The sequence below is a fragment of the Camelus bactrianus genome, chromosome 10, assembly GCF_048773025.1.
Source record: "Camelus bactrianus isolate YW-2024 breed Bactrian camel chromosome 10, ASM4877302v1, whole genome shotgun sequence".
Classification (NCBI taxonomy): Eukaryota; Metazoa; Chordata; class Mammalia; order Artiodactyla; family Camelidae; genus Camelus; species Camelus bactrianus.
Window position 1 is genome coordinate 44,350,910 of NC_133548.1, and position 19,906 is coordinate 44,370,815.

Below are 19,906 nucleotides of genomic sequence, written 5' to 3' on the forward strand. Positions count from 1 at the left end.
GATCAACAGAGGTTGTCCTGCTTTTCTTTGTTTTCTTTCCCCCTACCCCCAAGGAAAAAAATCATTAAAAAAAATTGCGGTTAAAAAAAATAACATAAAATTTTCTGTCTTAACCATTTTTAAGTGTACAGTTTGATAGTGTTCAGTATATTCATTGTGTAACAGCTCTCTAGCACTTTTTCATCTTGCAGAACTGAAACTCTATATCCATTGAACAATTCCCTATTTCTCCCTCCCCTTAACCCCAGGCAACCACCACTCTAGTTTATTTCTATGAGTTTGACTGATTTTGATAGCTCCTATAAGTGGAATCATAACAGTATTTGTCCTTTTGGGACTGGCTTGTTTCATTCAGCATAATGTCCTCAAGGCTCATCCACCTTATAGTGTATGACAGGATTTCATTCTTTTTAAAGACTGAGTAATATTCCACTGCATGTATACAGCACATTTTGTATATCCATTCATCCAGTGATGGATGCTTTCACTTCTTGGCTATTGTGAAATTTGCTGCCTTTTTCTCTAAAAAGTAAAAAATATTGATAATATCTGGTAAGGGAATGCAAGAGATGAAAGCAAAGTTGAGACAACAGAAATATAAAATAGTAAGTTTCAAAAGATGCAAGTAATGTCTGTGTCAATGTACAGCAACATGGAAGTCTGCTTGATTTCAGTCTTGCTCTGTTCTATCACGCTAATTTTATTTTGACATTATTAGGTTTCAAAAGAGAGGCAGTATGTGTGGTAGCTAATAGCATGAAGCTTAGATTCTGGGTTATTAAACCTTGGAAAATATACTTAATTATATTAAGGCTTAGTTTCATTATTTACATAAAATGGACAGATAATGTTACCAAAGAGTAAGATCATCCTAAAGAGAAAATGAGCTAGTGACTACGAAGAGTTTAACGCAGGATGTCTCACTGAATAGCAGCTTTAGGAAAGGATATTTAGAATGTTCCAAAATATAAAGTCAGAGGCTATGAAGAGGCAAGATATGAGAGTGAAGAGGAAAGCAGGCACCAGATTATAAAGGATCAAGTCAAAGATTATGCCTTATTTTCTGATTACAAAATAATTTGTTTTCATTAGAGAGCATCTGAGACTGTAAAATCACATAAAGCTGGAATGAAAAAGTCACTTAAAATCCTATCACTCAGAAAAACACACACATGAACACTTTGGCAAGACAAATTTTAAAATGAGAATTAGAGTGTAAATATTTTTATAATCCACTTTTCATCTTAAATATTTTGCAAAATTTTGATGTTATAAAATAGTTTTACATTTTTTCAGTGGATGCATAGCAGTCCTTTATTTGGATGTTCTATATTTATTTAAGAATATTTTTCTTTTTTCAAAGATTTACAGTTATCATTAATATTGTAATTAACTCTCACAGATTCATTTTACCCACCTTGTTTTTTCTTTTTATATAAATTAAAAACTTTTTATTGAGATATAATTTACACAGGGTATAGTTTGATGAATTTGGAAACCTTTCTGTCACCATAGAAAGTTTCCTCCTGCCCCATCCCAGTCAGTCTTTACCCTTGCACTCTCCAGAAGCAACCACTATTCTTATTTTTGCCACTCTGTGTCAGATTTACCTATTCCAGAACTTCATATAAATAGAAAAATATGATATGTACTCTTTTGTGTCAGGCGTTTTTACCTCAGCATTATGGCTTTGAGATTCATCCTTGGTTTTGCTTGTATCAGTAATTCTTTTTATTGTTAAGTAATATTCCATTATACAGATATACCACAGTTGTTTATCCATTTTCCTATTTGTGGATATATGGGTTATATCTTATTGTGAGCTATTATGAATACAGAGGTTATAAGTATCCTTGTAAAAGTCTTTGTGTCTATATGTTTCATTTCTCTCGGATAAATACCTAGGAGGCAAATTCTTGAGCTGCAATGTAAGTATGTGTTTAAATTTATAAGCAATTGCCAGAATTTTATATTTCTATCGGCAATATTTGAGAATTCTGTTTCCCTATACTTGTTAAAGTTTAATTTGTCAATCTTTTTATTTTAGTCTTCCCCCCAGAAATCATGTTCAACACTTGTTCACATGCCTGCAGACCATTTGAACATATTCCTTTTTGAAATGTCTGCTCCTGTCTTTTGCCTATTTTAATTGGCTCTTTTTTTGAAATGTCTGCTCCTGTCTTTTGCCTATTTTAATTGGCTCTTTTGTCTGTTAATTGAATTACTGGAATTCTACATGTATTCTTCATACACGTCTGTTATATATAAGATTGCAAATATTTTCTCCCAGGCTCTGGGCTTGTCTGTTCATTTTCAGAAATGTGCCTTGATGAGAAGGGTTTTTAAAAACTGTGTGTCTACTCCAAGGTCATGGATATGTTTTCTCTTATAGAAATTTTTAATATTTTTTAGCTTTTTAGGTTTAAGTGTAAGATCTATCTCAAATTAACTTTTGTGTATGGTGTGAAGTGGGAGTTGAGGCTTATTTTCCTTTTCGCATATGAGTTTTCACAGGGTTTGATGGTTAAATTTATGTGTCAACTTCACTGGTTACAGGGTGCCCAGATAGTTGATAAGGTATTATTTCTGGGTGTGTCTGTGAGAGTGCTTCCAGAATATGTTAGCATTTGAATTCGTAGACTGAATAAAGAAAATCACATTCACCAATCATCCAGTCCATCAAGGTCCTGCGTAGAACAAAAAGAAGGAAGAGTGAATTTGTTCTCTCTTCTCAGGCTGGATATTGGGTATCAGGGCTCCTGATTCTCAGGTCTTTGGACTCAGGCAAAAACTTATACCAACTGCCCCTCAGGTTCTACAGATTCCTTGCCATGGGACTGTTACTAAATACAGACTCACTGTCTTTGATATATGTAGATCTATTCAGATAGTTGCTCATTTTTCTTATACCAGTATTGGTGATTTATATCTTTTGAGGAATTTGTTCATTTCATCTAAATCGTTAAATTTATTATAAAATATTATTTATAACGTTTAATTGTTATTAAGTCAATAGGACAAGAGACATGTGTATTTAATTATGGACATCTGCAATTTGTATTGTCTTTTTTTCCCCTAAAGCTGTCTTGCTAAAGGTTTATCAATTTTATTGATCTTTTCCAAGAAATCAATGTTTTGTTTCATTGATTTACCCTATTGTTTGTCTGTTTACTACTTCATTGATTTCTACCCTTATCTTTATTATTTCCTGCCTTGTACTTATTTTGTATTTAATTTGTTCTTCTTTTTCTAGTCTCTTAAGGTAAAAGCTTAGAGCACTGATTGTAAATTATTGCTGTTTTCTAATGTAAGCATTTAAAGCTATAAATTTCCCACCAAATTCTATTTTTGTGGCATTACCAACCTTGTTTTTGGCCAAAATATTATTATATTTATTTATGACAGAATAGTAAGTTTGAATTTACTTTATCAAAGTATACTGCTCATTTTAGAACATTTTCCATATATTGACAAATTATCCCTCAGCCAGGTTTTAATAATCTGTTTCCAACAAAGTGAGAATCTTATTATCATTGGATATTATACATTTTTAAAATTCATGCCAATCTGATGGTTAAAAAAAGTCATTTAATTTTAATGTGACTTTGCTTGTACTGAGATTGAAATTTATTTATTATAAATTGTCATTTCATATTTATACCTTTTCTCCTGTAATGTTCATAATTTTTCTCATTAATTTTTCATTAGGATTCCTGTACTAAAGATAATTAGTCTTTGATCTCTTACATTTGTTACAGTTTTATTCCCGTATTGTCATTTACTTTCAAATCTTATTTTGTGAATGTGTCAAGATATTTTTCCCAGTTTTACTGAAGTATAATTGACAAACAAAAACTGCATATATTTAGGAAATACAATATGATGTTTTGATGTATATATACAATGTGAAATGATTACCACAATCATGCTAATTAATATATCCGTATCAACTCACAGCCACCTTTTTGGGGGGAGGGGTAGAAAAATTAAGATCTCTTCTCAGCATATTTCAAGTATAAAATACAGTATTATTAATTATCACTGTGCTGTTCATTAGATTTCCAGAACTTATTCATCTTAGTTTTGAAGTCAAATAAATCGGTGTTTTTTTTAAACAGTTTATACTTTTGTTGTAATGCTCAAAAAATTATTCTGCCACACAAGGTCAATGAATAATCACCTTATTTTTAAATGCTTAAGGTTATTTATATATGTGTGTCTGTGTGTAATGGACAGACACACATCCTTAATCCTTTTGGAATGTTTTCTCTATATTGGATAAAGTAGACACATTTAATTTGTTTGTCAACTATTTATAGGTAAACCTCAGAGTTATTAAGGGTTCAGTGCCAGACCACCACAATAAAGCAAATACTGCAATAAAGTGAGTCACATGAATTTTTTGGTTTCCAGCATATATTAAAGTTATGTTTCACACTATACTATAATCTATTAAGTGTGCATAGCATTATGTCTTTAAAAATAATGTACATACCTTAATTTTAAAAATTGCCAAAAAATGCTAACTATTAGCTGAGCCTTCAGCCAGTTGTAACCTTTTTACTGGTGGAGGGTTTGAAATATTGTAGGAATTACCAAAATATGACACAGATCCACAAAGTGAGAAAATGCTTTTGGAAGGTTTTTTCTTAACAAACCTTTAATTGTAAAAAAAAAAAAAAAAAAACACAGTATCTGTGAAGCACAATAAAGCAAAGCACGATAAAACAAGGTATGCCTGTAGTCAATTCTCCTAGCATGATTTGTTGAATAATATGTGCTTTTCTGGCTTATTGGAAGCATTTACACAATTATTATGCAGACTTTGCTGGTTCTAATTTCTATTCTGATCCAGTGATTTGTCTTTTGGTTTTCCCACTATTCTAATATTATCTTCATTGTTACAATTTGTATTGTATGTACTAGATCATCGTAATTCTTTCATGTTTTTATTTTACACATTTATTTATTTTAAATAATTTAAATTTTCTTTTTTCACTTAGAAAATTCAAACTAAATTATATAAGGCAGACAATAAGGTAAGCATAAAAACATGAAAGTGTCCCCTCAGCCACTCACTCTAATCCCACTAGAACCCCACTTCCTGGGCATAATCACCATCAACGGGTTATTTTCCGTGGATCTACAAATCACGTGTACAGACTATTCTTTTATGGCACAATAGATTTCCTAAGAATCCTTAAACACAATTATTTTAATTTTTTTTAAGTTTGAACTTCGGGGAAATGCTAGGTTCTAATCTCAGACTTTTGTGACAATTGTTCCATATCTTTTGTTAAGTGATACATTCCACCTTTGTCATATATTAAATTTTCATAAATATTGGGATATGTTTCTGTTCCACAATATGTTTATTGGTCAAATGTTTTATGCCTGCTCAGTATACACAATATTAATAAGGAAGGAAAAATCGACTGTATATTTTATATCTGGTAGGATATGTTTCCTCTACTCCCTCATTTTTCTTTTCCACAGCTCATTTTCTATCATACAATTACTAATCTAGATAAAATTTAGAATAAAATTATTAAATTTAATTACAAAAATTCTCTGTGAACTTGGTTGGAATTTCAGCAAATATATGAATTAATTCAGATGAGATGAACGTCTTTATGAGACTATTGTCCTATTCATAAAATTAGTGTGCATGTTCATTTATTCAGATGTTGTGTTTCACGGTTTTCTTCAAATACAGCTTGAGTGTTTTTTAAGTGTACACTTTGTTAAGTTTAGCAATGGTGAAGGAATTTTTTTCTTTTTTACTAAAATTTCTACTTGTTTATTTTCAGTATACAGTATAAGACTGTTCACTTACTTGTCCTATTAAGCTTGAATTGGCTCCCTTTTGAGTTTTTCTAAAATATGCAGTCAAATAGCCACAATAATCTTTACCACTTTTCCTTTAATTCTTTCTATTGTCCTTTGGCCAAGACCCCCCAGGGTGCTTTAAAAATATGTTCAAATACACCTGACTCTTATTTATGTGCCTACATAGAGAGCTCTGCCATCGTGGATTGGCTCTAAAGCCCTTAAAATGGAAAAAGTTGTGGGTTTGTCTTTAAGGAATGGAGAGAATTGGGCTAAAGTTTAACCTTCTCTACAACCAGTTTTTTAGTAATAAGAAAAAGAATTACAGGCTATAGAAAGAGTGAGGAAGGCTTAGGAGGAACCAGCTTGGAAGTTTCTGAATCTGTTTCATCACCTATACTGGGGATAATCATTAGCTCATTGGACTTAGGATTTAAAATAAAAGTGTAAAGAAACAATAAGGACTGACACCAGGAGACTGCCCAACACATGATAATTAGTATTATTATTGCCAAAGGACCTTGTGCAGGGAGAGATAAGAGTGTGGAGGACAGATTAGAGCATGTTTAAAGGACGCCACTGAGTACAAGACCAATGAGGCAGCAATATATACTGATGCTCCGCAGCACCCACCCACTTCACACTGAGAACAAATGACAGAAGAATTTGTTTAAGGGCCAGGATCACAGACAACAATATTCTCCTTTAATATTCCATTCCTTGCTCAGAGTACGTGTTTAGAATTTGTAAATATAAGGACAAAAATCAGCCTTCATAAATGTTGTCAGTTTGCAGCATAAAAATCTAACTGGTTTAAAGCAACTTCAGTATATTTGCTTCCCAAACCTACAGGGAAAAAAAAAACCTGGTATTGTGAGCAGCACTATAGTCTCCTCAGAACTATACATACTCCAGCCAAGGGTCATTCAGGATGATTTCTGCCCCTCTGGTGGTACTGAAAGATTCAAGGGTAGAGAAAATCAGAAATAGCTTTCCATTATCCGAACTACGGAGCAAAAAGAATCCTGCTTTCTACCACATGGAAACAAGAGGTGGACATCAGTGGCCCAGCTGGGATACTGATTAATAAAATACTTAAGTTTCTCAGATTAAAAAAAAATAACTGACCAATACGTGTTTTTTCCCTCCTTGGTGCTAACCTATAAACAGTACTAAAGGTTCATGGGAGAAGAAAACCACACTTACGTGACTGAATTTGTCTTCCTGGGCCTTTCACAGGATCCACAGACACAAGTCCTGCTCTTCTTCCTTTTTCTGATCATCTACCTGCTGACTGTGCTGGGAAATCTGCTCATCATTGTGCTCACTCACGTAGACTCCAGGCTCCATACACCCATGTGCTTTTTCCTTAGAAACTTGTCCTTTGCTGATCTCTGTTTTTCTACTACCACAGTTCCCCAGGTGCTAGCCCACTTCCTGGTAAGAAGGAAGGCCATTTCCTTTGCTGGATGCTCAACACAGATAGTTGTTTTACTGCTGGTTGGGTGTACTGAGTGTGCACTGCTGGCGGTGATGTCCTATGACCGCTACGTGGCCGTCTGCAAGCCGCTGCACTACTCCACCATCATGACACATTGGGTATGTGTCCAGATGGCCATAGGGTCCTGGGCCAGTGGAGCACTTGTGTCTCTGGTGGACACCACATTCACACTGTGGCTGCCCTACAGAGGGAACAGTATCATTAAACATTTTTTTTGTGAACCCCCTGCCCTCCTGAAGCTGGCTTCGGCTGACACCTACAGCACAGAAATGGCCATCTTTGCAATGGGTGTGGCCATCCTCCTAGCTCCTGTCTCCCTGATCCTCATCTCCTACTGGAATATCATCTCCACTGTGATCCGGATGCAGTCTGGGGAGGGGAGGCTCAAGGCTTTCTCTACCTGTGGCTCCCATCTCATTGTTGTTATCCTCTTCTATGGGTCAGCAATATTTGCCTACATGAGACCAAACTCCAAAATAATGAATGAAAGAGATAAAGTGATCTCTTGTGTTCTATTCAGCAGTGACACCCATGCTGAACCCTATCATTTACAGTCTGAGGAACAAGGATGTCAAAGAGGCTCTCAGGAGAGGGCAAAACAGTCTTTTTGAAAATGGAAATCTCTAATTATGATCACGATTTTAAGGATATAGAGAGAAGTAATTTTAATACAAAAATTTCCCATTTTCATCCCATTCCTCCACCTTTTTTCTTCTCCTATTTGCCTACCTATTTTCTCAGATAACTTCAACAAATTGCCTGTTCAAAGTAAGGTGCCTTGATAGACACAGGAAAGTAATGTAGAAAGGAAAGGAAAACAGGAAAAATAAAGGAAGGAAGGGAAAGAGGGAAGAAAGGAAGGAAAAAAAGGAAAGAAGATAGAAAGGAAATGAAAAGTTGGTGAGTAAACACTCAGTACTCTCCAAGCCCATTAAAGCTAATAAGGAAATTAAAACAAGTGGACATAATAGCTATACATTAAAAAACAAAGAATCAAATAAACAAAGCTATCACAAATGCCAGAATTCATTTCTGGCAAATGAAATCATTCTTCATACTTGCATGCATTCATCACATATATTTTGAACGCATTATATATTCCAGGCACACTTCTGGAAGCTGAGGATATAGATACAAAAAGTAAAGTCTTCATGTGTTATATTTCTAACATGGTCTTGAATTCTAGATTTAACAGTATCTAAAACTTAAAAGAGAGCATATTTAAGGAAAAACATGGCAGAATTTTTCAAAGAGTATGTGTAACATTAAGAAAATAGTGAGATATAAAGCTGAAAGTAAGACAAAGAATCTAGATGAGAAACGCTTTTTTTCAGTACTAAAGAATTTTCCCAGCATGTAATTCTGAAAATGCTGAAGACTGAAGAATTTATGGGACAGTATGGAAAACGAAGATAAAGTTAAGAAGGCGGGGGGGCTGGGGCACTGTTTTATCCCTTGGTAAGGGATTTATAATGCAGATCATAATTTTGAATATCATGACTTGAAGTGATTCCTGGGTTGTTTTTTGAAAATTTTTTTCAGTACAGGATGGGGTAGGGAAGTTGATCTCAGGAAGCTTCATTTGTAACTAACCCCAAGTGCTTCTTAAGCATACTAAAAATTGTACACTGCTTTTTAGAGAATGGGAACATTGGGGAAGTTTTAAGCTAAGGGTACATGCATATTGATGAAACGGCTTGAGCTGAGGAGAATTCAGCATAGAATTGGGGCAAAGGTTGAGAGTCCAAGCTTTAGCTGATTGAAATCACATGGTCAGAAAAGGTCAACATCATCTTCCTGCAGGTTCCATTTGATCTGGTGGTTGAGCGCTTCAGGTTAAACTTTACCATTGAAAGAGAACTGGCAGTCTTTACAAATGACATATTATCTTTGCTATTGTTACTTCTCTCGCCTGATAAAGGTTGTTTGTTTCTGCATTCTTTTGTTCCCTTAAGATCATTAATTACTGAGACCTGTTCAAGAGCAAGTACTGTAATCAGGCTTAGACCACAAAACCGCTCAAGCCAAATGTGGCTTCTCTTATGTCAAGAGAGCCATGCCTGTTTTTCTTTCTCGTGGACCCCCTACCTTATATGCTTATAGTTTTCCTTTATGTAAAATAATACTAGTTGCTTTAACATAGGGATCAGCAAACTTTTTATGTAAATGGCCAGAAACTAAATATATTTAGGCTTTGCAGGCTATACTGTCCCATCACAGCTACTCAACTCTACCGTTGTAGTGGGAAAACAGTCATGGACAACATAAAAATCAATGTATTCCCCTAAAACTTTTTTGTAAGTAAACAGGGCCCCAGGGGTGTTTGCTGACCCATGCTCTAACAGATAAACCCCAAATCTCAGTGGCTTAGAAGGTTACATATAACAGGTAGATGGTTATTTCTCACTTACACAAATTTTAGCTGAGGGATAGAGGGGCAGGTCTGTGGACCCAAGCTGACAGAAGCTCTGCCATCTGGAGCTTTCAAGGCCATCTTGCATGTCAATATCCATAATTTAATACAATGTCATTAGTTACTACGTGGTAAGATGGTTTAAAAGAGCATATGACGAGTAAAGCTACACTCCTTCACTTTCTATTAAGATACATACTCTGAACTATGGGACATAAGTATTTCACTTTCAGGAGGAATCTTCAGATTTTGAGGGGGAATGAATTTTGACAGAAAGCCATAACCTCTTCCTAGATGGTGACGTGTGTTCACAGCATATATTTTCCCAGGACCCTCCTCAAGGCCCCCATGACCTCCTTATTCCTCAGGCTATAGATGAGGGGGTTCAGGGCTGGCGTGACAATCGTGTAGAAGACAGAGATGATGTTGTCCTGCTTGGGGCTGTGGAGGGAACTGGGCAGGACGTACATGAACGTGGCAGCTCCATAGAACATGCCGACCACAGTCAGGTGGGAAGAGCAGGTGACCAGGGCTTTCTGCCTCCCTTCATTTGAGGGCATGCGGAGCACAGTGTATAGGATTAGTGTGTAGGAGGCAAGGATAGCAGCAAGAGGGGGCAAGAGGAAAGTCACACCTGTCACGTACACCATGAGCTCATAACTGGAGGCATCTGCACAGGCCAGCTTCAGCAGAGGTGGTATCTCACAGAGCAAGTGCTTGATTTTCCGGGACATGCAGAAAGGGAAGTGCATGGTATACAAGGTATGTCCTACAGCATTCAGGGATGCCAGGACCCAGGGTGTGGCTATCATGAGCCAGCAGACCCTCGGCCTCATGAGGACCATGTAGTTCAGAGGATGACAAATGGCCACATACCTGTCATAGGCCATGAAGGCCAGTAGGAGGTCCTCTGCACCACCCAGTGTCAGTGCCAGGAACATCTGAAGGGCACATCCTCCAAAGGAGATGGTGTTGTCACTGAGCATGAAATCCACGATGGCCTTGGGAGTGACAACAGATGTGAAGAGGAGATCCATGAGGGAGAGCTGCCCCAGCAAGAGGTACATGGGCACATGGAGCCGGGCATCCACTGTGATGACCAGGAGCAGCAGGCCATTGCTGGTCATGGCCAACACGTACAGGACTGAGATCATGGCACAGAGCAGCTCAGGATACCCACTGTCATTCAGAATCCCCATCAATGTGAAGCCGCTTCCCAGGGTGGAGTTCCGGTGCTCCATTCTGTGTTGTTTCTTTAGTTGCCTAGAATGCAAATAGATCCTCAGCAAATTTTTTTTAAGCTGGTACCCTAGTGCGGTAACATAAGAAGCCAAAATAAGAAGCCAACATGAGTCCAAAGAGGTGATGCCTTTCCCATTGGTGACTTATTTTTACCTCTTGATCTCTGTTTCTGACTCTTTTAATAGTGTCTGGATGAAAGAACCATCTAAACGGAGGACAGGCATCACAGTAATAGTTAAACATCAGGAGATCTCTGCATGAGAACATTATTCAGGACACCAAACCTGAACATGTTTCTTCCCAGAAAGATCAAATCATCTCTCTCAAAGAATAAAGCAGTGTTCTGGCACCCATGCCCTTGATCATAATTGAACCTATGCTTTAAGCATAACATTTGACAGATGATTTAAATATCTAGTCAGTATTGGGTGTATCTATTTTGAATATGAAATTCTAAAATAAGAACAGAAATTTGATTTTAATAATGCATCTTGGTATCTTTCTCCATTTAACTTATGTCCACACTTGTTTGCAGCTCTCAAAGCTGCAGACACAAGCATCCACAGAAGAACTAAAGTATGTCCACCTTAGCCAGTTCGCTAAACCACACTCTCCAAGTGCCAGAGAGAAAAGGGATTCTAGATTGTCTGACACTACGAAATGATATGTTTGAGGTGGTGTCACTTTCAGATGTAAACCGTTAGGATCAATGCAAACATAGGTGTTTATTTTAAAACAGGTAATGATAAAATGTGAGCCTGGGATTACTCAGAAATATGATAAAGATGAGGACCTGCTCAGAATGATCAGTTGATTTGTTTTGGGGAGAAATAGTGAAAGATGTGGAAACAAAAGAGCTGTCCACTGTTGTACGCTGTAATCAGCCTCAATGATCCTAGCTTTCCTGTCTTGTCCCTGACCCAGATCCCCATTCTCCCTCCTGCAGGGCCAGGGTCTCCACACTGGATGGAAGAGGGAGATGGAAGAAGAGCTTATGTCAGGAAGCTGCTGCTGGTGTGTGGTACCCAATCCCAGAGAGAGGCTAGAAAAGGGAGGGATGTCACATTGGCAGAAATCAGCATCATGCATCATGGGAACCAGGCAGATAAATCCAACTCTGAACATATGTTAAAGAATCTGTAAGTGAAGTGTATTTCTGTAAATCACTTCATTCTATTGCATCATACATATTTTGACATTTCACTCCTTTCTATTAGCCTCTGCTGGGTCCACAGAATTTTACTGGTAGAAATGTATTAGAGCATCTACAAGACGATCATCTGCTCTTAGACGTCCCTTTGGAGGCATTTATTATCACACAGGTATAGACACTTTTTATCAGAGGCCAGCAAAGTCCATGGGATGTAAAGACAGGTCCTGATGCTTCCACCAGGAAGCAGATACCCAGGACTGATGTGTAGCACAGATTCTTCCATCAGTCCTCAGAGATTCCTCCTCATGTTTAGAAAATGAGGAATAGAGGGAATTGGGTTGGGGTACAGAGCCTAAGCCCCAGAGAACCTGGAGACAGTAGAGCTGAAGTTCTTGGGGTCTGCACTGGGCTCTGCCTCTCAACCCAACATTGCTAGGGGCTGCATAGCTCCCTGAAAGTGAGACAGTGCTCTTACCTCAGGTGGTGAGAAGCTCAGATGCCTCACCACACGGGGTATCCTGGAGACTGAGGTTCAAGGAAGTTCCAGTAGAATTGGAGAAGGAAGATAGGGCTTTTCCAGGAGTATCCAATTGGTTACATTTTTGTTGAGTTGGTTTTAAAGTCTAAGGAGTCTGACCAAGGCAGGTGTAGGGCTCCTTCTGTTCCTTCTTTTCTTCTGCAGGGCTTTTCTGGAGATGCAGTAAATACAGACAGAGCTAATACAGTCCTTGGGCAGTTTCTATGGAGCAAGAAGATGGGTTTCTTGTTCTCCAGCCTGTGGAGAAGGAGGAGAAACTGCTTCTCTCACAGAGCTCCTCGAGAATGATGCCCATCTGGCTCTGCAGCATCTGTCAGACTGAGTTCTGGGGTCCAGGTGCTCAGACTTTCATTTATACTTGCTAGGGTCTGGGAGAAAAGATGAAAGCAGCAGAAATCTGGGGGAAGTAGATATTAGAAGGGCTGCCCAAGGGAGATGCTGCATTGCCTGGCCTCACTGTCCCTGGGGCCAACAGTGGGCCAGGGCCTGTCCTCAGGGAGGCTGCTCAGTTTCCTCATCCCATGACCCACCCCCTCTGCTCTGTTCTCCCCTGTGTTCACAGGGACTTATCTTCCCAGCTGAAATGGCCTCGCCTGGAAATGCTGGTCCAGGAAACAAGATGGTAATGAATCCCTTTGGACACGTTTCCTGGCCTGGTATCCCTGCACTCTTCTCTCACTAAATGAGCTTGGAGGCCGTGGGCTTACTATCAAAGACCCCTTTAATAAAATAACTTCAGCAAGAAGAAAAATGATACCTCGGGTGTATATAATACAGGGAGCAATGGTGATGACAGAACTTGGTTCAATACATGAGTTGGCAAGTTCAATTGACAAAGAATGTGTATATTTGTATTTCAAAACAGTAAAACTAACATTCTTGACAAAATAACAAGATGTCAGGGGAATTTTTCTATGGGCACGTAAAGAAGTCTGTAGGAGCAGAACATTAAAAGCTTCATATTCATTTATTTAAAATTATCATTCCCTACAGTTCTTTTCATTTCTATTAAGATACAATTTTCATACAGTAAAATTTGCCTTTTTTAGTTTACAGTTTTGCAAGTTAGACATATGTGTAGAGTATATATCTACCACCAAAATCAAGACCTAGAAGTTGTATCAATCCCCCAAATTCTCTGGTGCCCTTTGCTAACCATATCCCGCCTTCACTCAAACCCCTGCCAACTGTCTGATCTGTTTACTTTTCATTTTATTTTTGCCTTTTTCATCACCTCATGTAAATGGTGTCAGACATTTTGAGTCTAGCTCCTTTCACTTAGTATAATATGTTTGAGATACATCCAAATTCTGCTCTTAGTAGTCCATTCCTTTATTGCTGAGTAGTATCCCATTGTATGGATGTATCATACTTTTCCACTCATCAGTTAAAGGACACTTGTGTTCTTTCTGATTTTTGTTGATTCTGAAAAAAGCCATTATAAACATTCATGTATGGCTTTTTATTTTATTTTATTGAAGTATAGTCAGTTTACAATATTGTGTCAATTTCTGGTGTACAGCATAATAGTTCAGTCATACATATACATACATATATTCTTTTTCATATTCTTTTTCATATTCTTTTTCATTACAGGTTACTACAAGATATTGAATATAGTTCCCTGTGCTATACAGGATAAACTTGTGGTTTATCTATTTTATACATATTACTTGGTAACTGCAAATCTAGAACTCCCAGTTTATCCCTTCCCACCCCATTCCCTCACCCTAGTAACCACAAGTGTGTTTTCTATGTCTACGAGTCTGTTCCTGCTTTGTAAATAAGTTCATTTGTCATTTTTTTAGATTCCACATAAGAGTGATATCATGTGGTACTTTTCTTTTTCTTTTGGACTTACTTCACTTAGAATGACAATCTCCAGGTCCACCCATGTTGCTGCAAATGGCATTATTTTTATTATTTTTATGGCTGAGAAGTATTCCATTGCATAAGTATACCACAACTTCTTTATCCAGTCATCTGTCAATGAACCTTTAGGTTGTTTCCATGTCTTGGCTATTGTAAATAGTGCTGTTATGAACATTGGGGTGCAGGTGTCTTTTCAAATTAGAGTTCTTTCCAGATATATGCCCAGGAGTGGAATTGCTATTATATGATATGTCTATTTTCAGTCTTTTGAGGAATCTCCATACTGTTTTCCACAGTGGCTGCACCAAACTGCATTCCCACCAGCAGTGTAGGAGGGTTCCCTTTTCTCCACACCCTCTCCAGCATTTATCATTTGTGGACTTTTGAATAATGGCCATTCTGACTGGTGTGAGGTGATATCTCATTGCAGTTTTGATGTGCATTTCTCTGATAATTAGCAATACTGAACATTTTTTCGTGTGCCTATTGGCCTTTTATATGTCTTCCTTGGAGAATTGCTTGTTTAGGTCTTCTGCCCATTTTTGGATTAGGTTGTTGGGTTTTTTTGTTAAGTTATATGAGCTGTTAGTATAGTCTGGAAATTAAGCTCTTGTCAGTCTCATCTTTTACAAATATTTTCTCCTATTCCATAGGTTGTCTTTTTGTTTTGCCTATGGTTTCCTTTGTTGTGAAATAGCTTCTAAGTTTAATTTGGTCCCATTTATTTATTTTTGCTTTTATTTCTATTGCCTGGGTAGACTGCCCTAGAAGAACATTGCTAAGATTTATGTCAGATAATGTTTTGCCTATGTTTTCTTCTAAGAGGTTTATTGTGCCTTGTTTTATGTTTAAGTCTTTAAGCCATTTTGAGTTTATTTTTGTGTATGGTGTGAGGGAGTATTCTAACTTTATTGATTTACATGCAGCTGCCCAGTTTTCCAAACACCATTTGCTGAAGACACTGTCTTTTCTTCATTGTATATTCTTGCCTCCTTTGTCAAAGATTAATTGACCATTATTTCTGGGCTTTCTATTCTGTTCCATTGATCCATATGTCTGTTTTTGTAACAATACCATGCTGTTTTGATTATTGTAGCTCTGTAGTATTGTCTGAAGTCTGGGAGGGTTAATTCCTCCAGCTTCATTCTTTTCCTTCAGTATTGCTTTGGCAATTCTCAATCTTTTGTGATTCCTTATAAATTTTAGGATTATTTGCTCTAGGTCTGTGAAAAATGTCCCAGGTAATTTGATAGGGATTGCATTAAATCTGTAGATTGCTTTGGGTAGTATGGCCATTTTAACAATATTAATTCTTCCAATCCAAGAGCATGGGATGTCTTTCCATTTCTTTAAGTCATCTTTAATTTCCTTAGTGAGTGTTTTGTAGTACTCTTCATATAAGTCTTTCACTTCCTTAGTCAGATTTCATGTATGGGTTTTAGAGTGAACATAAAGTGTTATTCACTTGGGTAAATATCTTGTAGTGAACTTTCTTAGCTGTATAGTAAATATGTGTTTAAGCTGATTAGAAACTGCCCCTCTGTTTTCCATAGTGACTGAACCATTTTCATTCCCAATTTTATTCTCATTTTGCATATTATTAAGCTGTAAAGTAGAGGCTTTTAAAATTTTTATTCAAAATGAAGGTAATAATGCCTGAAAATTTTAAATCCTGGTCTTTCCAATTAGCATTTTTTTAAAAAGCAGTTTTAGGAAATGAGCAGGATTATTTACACAAGTAAAGAAGGTGAAATTCAACACAGATAATCATGCAAGGACACACACAGACACTCTTAAAGTTGGAGACTGGAAAACTTAATGATAAGTAAATCCTGTCTAGTTAGCAATTCTGGAAATATTTTTATAAAATTGATTAAAATTTTTCTGAGGTATGTGGATTATAAAGATTTATTGTATCTCCTATGGAATGTTAATCTCTAAGCCCCGTTAGACTCATTGGTAATCACATATAATGATATTAAAATTCACATTTACCATTTTATAAAATATATAAGCTATTATTCCCTTGTCAGACAGATGAGTCATACATCTCTGTCACTGCTGACAAGCACAACTGCAGGACTAGGGGGTGAGTGTGAAGGGGAGCCTGATTACAGTGGGATGAGTCGCGAATAGTAGAAAAGGACCAGAAGCTATAGGTACAGATAAATCTTTCAGGGCTATTTGCTCTGAAAAATGGAGTAGTATTAGCCTGGAGATAACCTTACTGCTATACGTATAAGAAGACAGTATATAGTCAAGCAATTGTAAGTAATAATAATCCATAATATGGAAGTATTACTTAGAATGCTAATAGGAAATTCAGCTATTTAGAAACACAATTAACTTACAGGCTCACCATAGATATCATACCAAAATAAATTACTGAGAGATTAAAGGTTGTTAAGCAAATCTAGAAGAAATATGGAAATATCCTCAGAAGTAAAAATGTGCATTGTAAGGGTAAAAATGCCTAATAAATACAAAGGAAAAAATGAATATATGAAACTATATAAATATTATAACACTACTCTATCTAACATATCTTGCTACCTATATATAATAAACTGAAAATAAATGTTGCCACATTTATAATCATCAAATTGTTTGGGACATTTGTCTATCAAGGGCTACCAAAAATCAATAAGATAAAACAAATTGGCAGTATAAACAAAAACATCTGTTACATTTTCATTGCTATGTTTAATAAATTAGCAAAGGGAGTCCTTATGAGACAACTCTGGAAGGAGTACCCTGAGGCAGGCATTCCCATATAATCCTAGGCAGCATGCAAAGAATTTGTAACTTTCCAAAAGCAATTTGACTCTTTGTAATAAGAATTTATATCCTTTCTTTGCTTATATCCCAATATTTCTACTTCTAGAATTAGACCTAACATAAAATCAGACCCTCACATAGGAAAATTGGGGGAACAAAATAAAACGTAAGCAAATCCCAGAATACATTACAGAGGACTCATATGATGATATTACATAGTCATATGATCAAATTGAATGTTTTTCAAGACTATTTACTAGTTATTCATATAACAGCTAGCATGGTAAAGCACTATCTGCCAGGCTCTGGTCTAAGTGCCTAATCATCTTACTTGATTCTCCTCAAAACATCATGAGATCATCATGAGTCTTAATATTATCACCACCTTTCAGATGAGCAAAGCGAGGCACAAATGGTTAGATTTAGTGTCCAGAGATGCACAAATGATAAAGGGGGAGCAGACATCACACTCAGCACTCTGGCCCCCTCACTCCCTGCCCCTCTCCCTCTACTGAAAAACACAAAAACGTCCCTTCTACACAAGAAAGAAAGTTCACCAAATTTTAAATGACAAAAAAGCAGGACTTTAACCAACATGTACATAACTATTCAGTAAAACATATGGACACCCCAAAAAATGAAAGGAAAACTTAATAGGTGATTTTTGCTTCTTTCTCAACTTCTGAATTTTCTGTTTTTATAATGAACTTGGATTAGTTCCACAGGTTAGCTTTAGCTTTTATATTACGGTTGATCTTAATAGATTAAGTCATTTAAGACAGTTTCCACAAAGAAAGAATTTCTGAGCTTTTACAAAGCACTATCCTCAGAAAAAAATTCCAACTATGTGAGCCAGGGTGTTTTGGAGCTTCTTAACTAAACAGATCTAAGTGCTCAGCTTTTCTTATAAATCTTGCCACATTGATAAATCAAAGGATACAAATAAAGCATATTCAAGCTAGCTAGAAAAATGAATTATAAATTGTATCCCTCCTTTCCTGTGGACACAGACTTGTACATATACAAACCTCACAACTGTTTTGAAGTTTCAAAACAGGTCTCTATATATGTAAATCACATTTTTTAAAAAGTCAAGCAATGTACACAACACATGACTCCCACTGCTATTGTATCTCTAATTCTCACTTGAAATCTGGGAACTTCCACATTCTATTCTATTGGTTTCTATATTTTAATTTCAGGCAGTATAAAAATGCCCCTTTTATAGCCTTTTCCACTATCCCAGAAGAGGTATATGCCTTTATTTGTGTAATCAATGCAAACTGCTCCTTAAGTCTGCAGTACCAATGCAGTCACAAATCAGTTATTCTTACCAATTGCTTGAACAACCATCTGTCTAACAGACAAGAAGCCCATTATATCTTCTGAGGATACTTCTCTCTATAACCATCTAAGAATCTTGTTCAAATGAAAGCAGTCCTCATCTGCTGTTAAAAGGTTACTGAACTTTGCTCAGTCTCTTACAAGCTGTATCAGTACTGCCACTACATGATATTGAGATTGAAACTTAGTCCCCTACAATGTCTACATGGTAACTGTGTCAGGAGGGTGTCCACAGTAAGTATTCTCCCAGGACCCTCCTCAAGGCCCCCATGACCTCCTTATTCCTCAGGCTATAGATGAGGGGGTTCAGGGCTGGCGTGACAATCGTGTAGAAGACAGAGATGATGTTGTCCTGCTTGGGGCTGTGGAGGGAACTGGGCAGGACGTACATGAACGTGGCAGCTCCATAGAACATGCCGACCACAGTCAGGTGGGAAGAGCAGGTGACCAGGGCTTTCTGCCTCCCTTCATTTGAGGGCATGCGGAGCACAGTGTATAGGATTAGTGTGTAGGAGGCAAGGATAGCAGAAAGAGGGGGCATCAGGAAGGTGACACCCATCACATACACCATGAGTTCATAGCTAGTGGTTTCTGCACAGGCCAACTTCAGCAGTGGTGGTATCTCACAGAGCAGGTGCCTGATCTCCCGGGCTTTGCAGAAGGGATAGTGCATGGTATACACGGTATATACAAGGGCACTCAGGGATGCCAGGACCCAGGATATGGCCACCATGAGCCAGCAGACCCTCGGCCTCATGAGGACCATGTAGTTCAGAGGATGACAAATGGCCACATACCTGTCATAGGCCATGAAGGCCAGTAGGAGGTCCTCTGCACCACCCAGTGTCAGTGCCAGGAACATCTGAAGGGCACATCCCCCAAAGGAGATGGTGTTGTCACTGAGCATGAAATCCACGATGGCCTTGGGAGTGACAACAGATGTGAAGAGGAGATCCATGAGGGAGAGCTGCCCCAGCAAGAGGTACATGGGCATATGGAGCCGGGCATCCACTGTGATGACCAGGAGCAGCAGGCCATTGCTGGTCATGGCCAACACGTACAGGACTGAGATCATGGCACAGAGCAGCTCAGGATACCCACTGTCATTCAGAATCCCCATCAATGTGAAGCCGCTTCCCAGGGTGGAGTTCCGGTGCTCCATTCTGTGTTGTTTCTTTAGTTGCCTAGAACCGAGTGGTCTTGATGAAAGCCTTTCTAGGGACAACTACCCTCGTT

General features: G+C 37.6%; 3 protein-coding genes across 3 annotated transcripts; 1 reads left to right on the forward strand and 2 right to left on the reverse strand.

Annotated features, from left to right (window-relative positions):
- The first annotated feature begins 4,574 nt into the window (after positions 1-4,574).
- Positions 4,575-7,970, forward strand: LOC105076824 (olfactory receptor 2D3-like). Its single transcript, XM_010965059.3, is given in 2 exon segments — positions 4,575-7,836; positions 7,838-7,970. Coding segments are annotated over 2 exon segments (945 nt in total). The 5' UTR covers positions 4,575-7,011; the 3' UTR covers positions 7,958-7,970.
- A 2,055-nt stretch (positions 7,971-10,025) lies between these two features.
- Positions 10,026-11,068, reverse strand: LOC105076681 (olfactory receptor 2AG2-like). The gene has a single exon (XM_010964944.3). It carries the CDS (start codon positions 10,982-10,984, stop codon positions 10,052-10,054), a length of 933 nt encoding a protein of 310 aa, XP_010963246.2. The 5' UTR covers positions 10,985-11,068; the 3' UTR covers positions 10,026-10,051.
- Positions 11,069-13,181: 2,113 nt separating this feature from the next.
- LOC105076826 (olfactory receptor 2AG1) lies at positions 13,182-19,833 on the reverse strand. Its single transcript, XM_074372471.1, has one exon. It carries the CDS (start codon positions 19,830-19,832, stop codon positions 18,888-18,890), a length of 945 nt encoding a protein of 314 aa, XP_074228572.1. The 5' UTR covers position 19,833; the 3' UTR covers positions 13,182-18,887.
- Positions 19,834-19,906: the final 73 nt, after the last annotated feature.

Coding starts and splice junctions, on each gene's coding strand:
- LOC105076681 (XM_010964944.3), bottom strand. CDS start 10,984: ATGGAGCACCGGAACTCCACCCTGGGAAGCGGCTTCACATTGATGGGG.
- LOC105076826 (XM_074372471.1), bottom strand. CDS start 19,832: ATGGAGCACCGGAACTCCACCCTGGGAAGCGGCTTCACATTGATGGGG.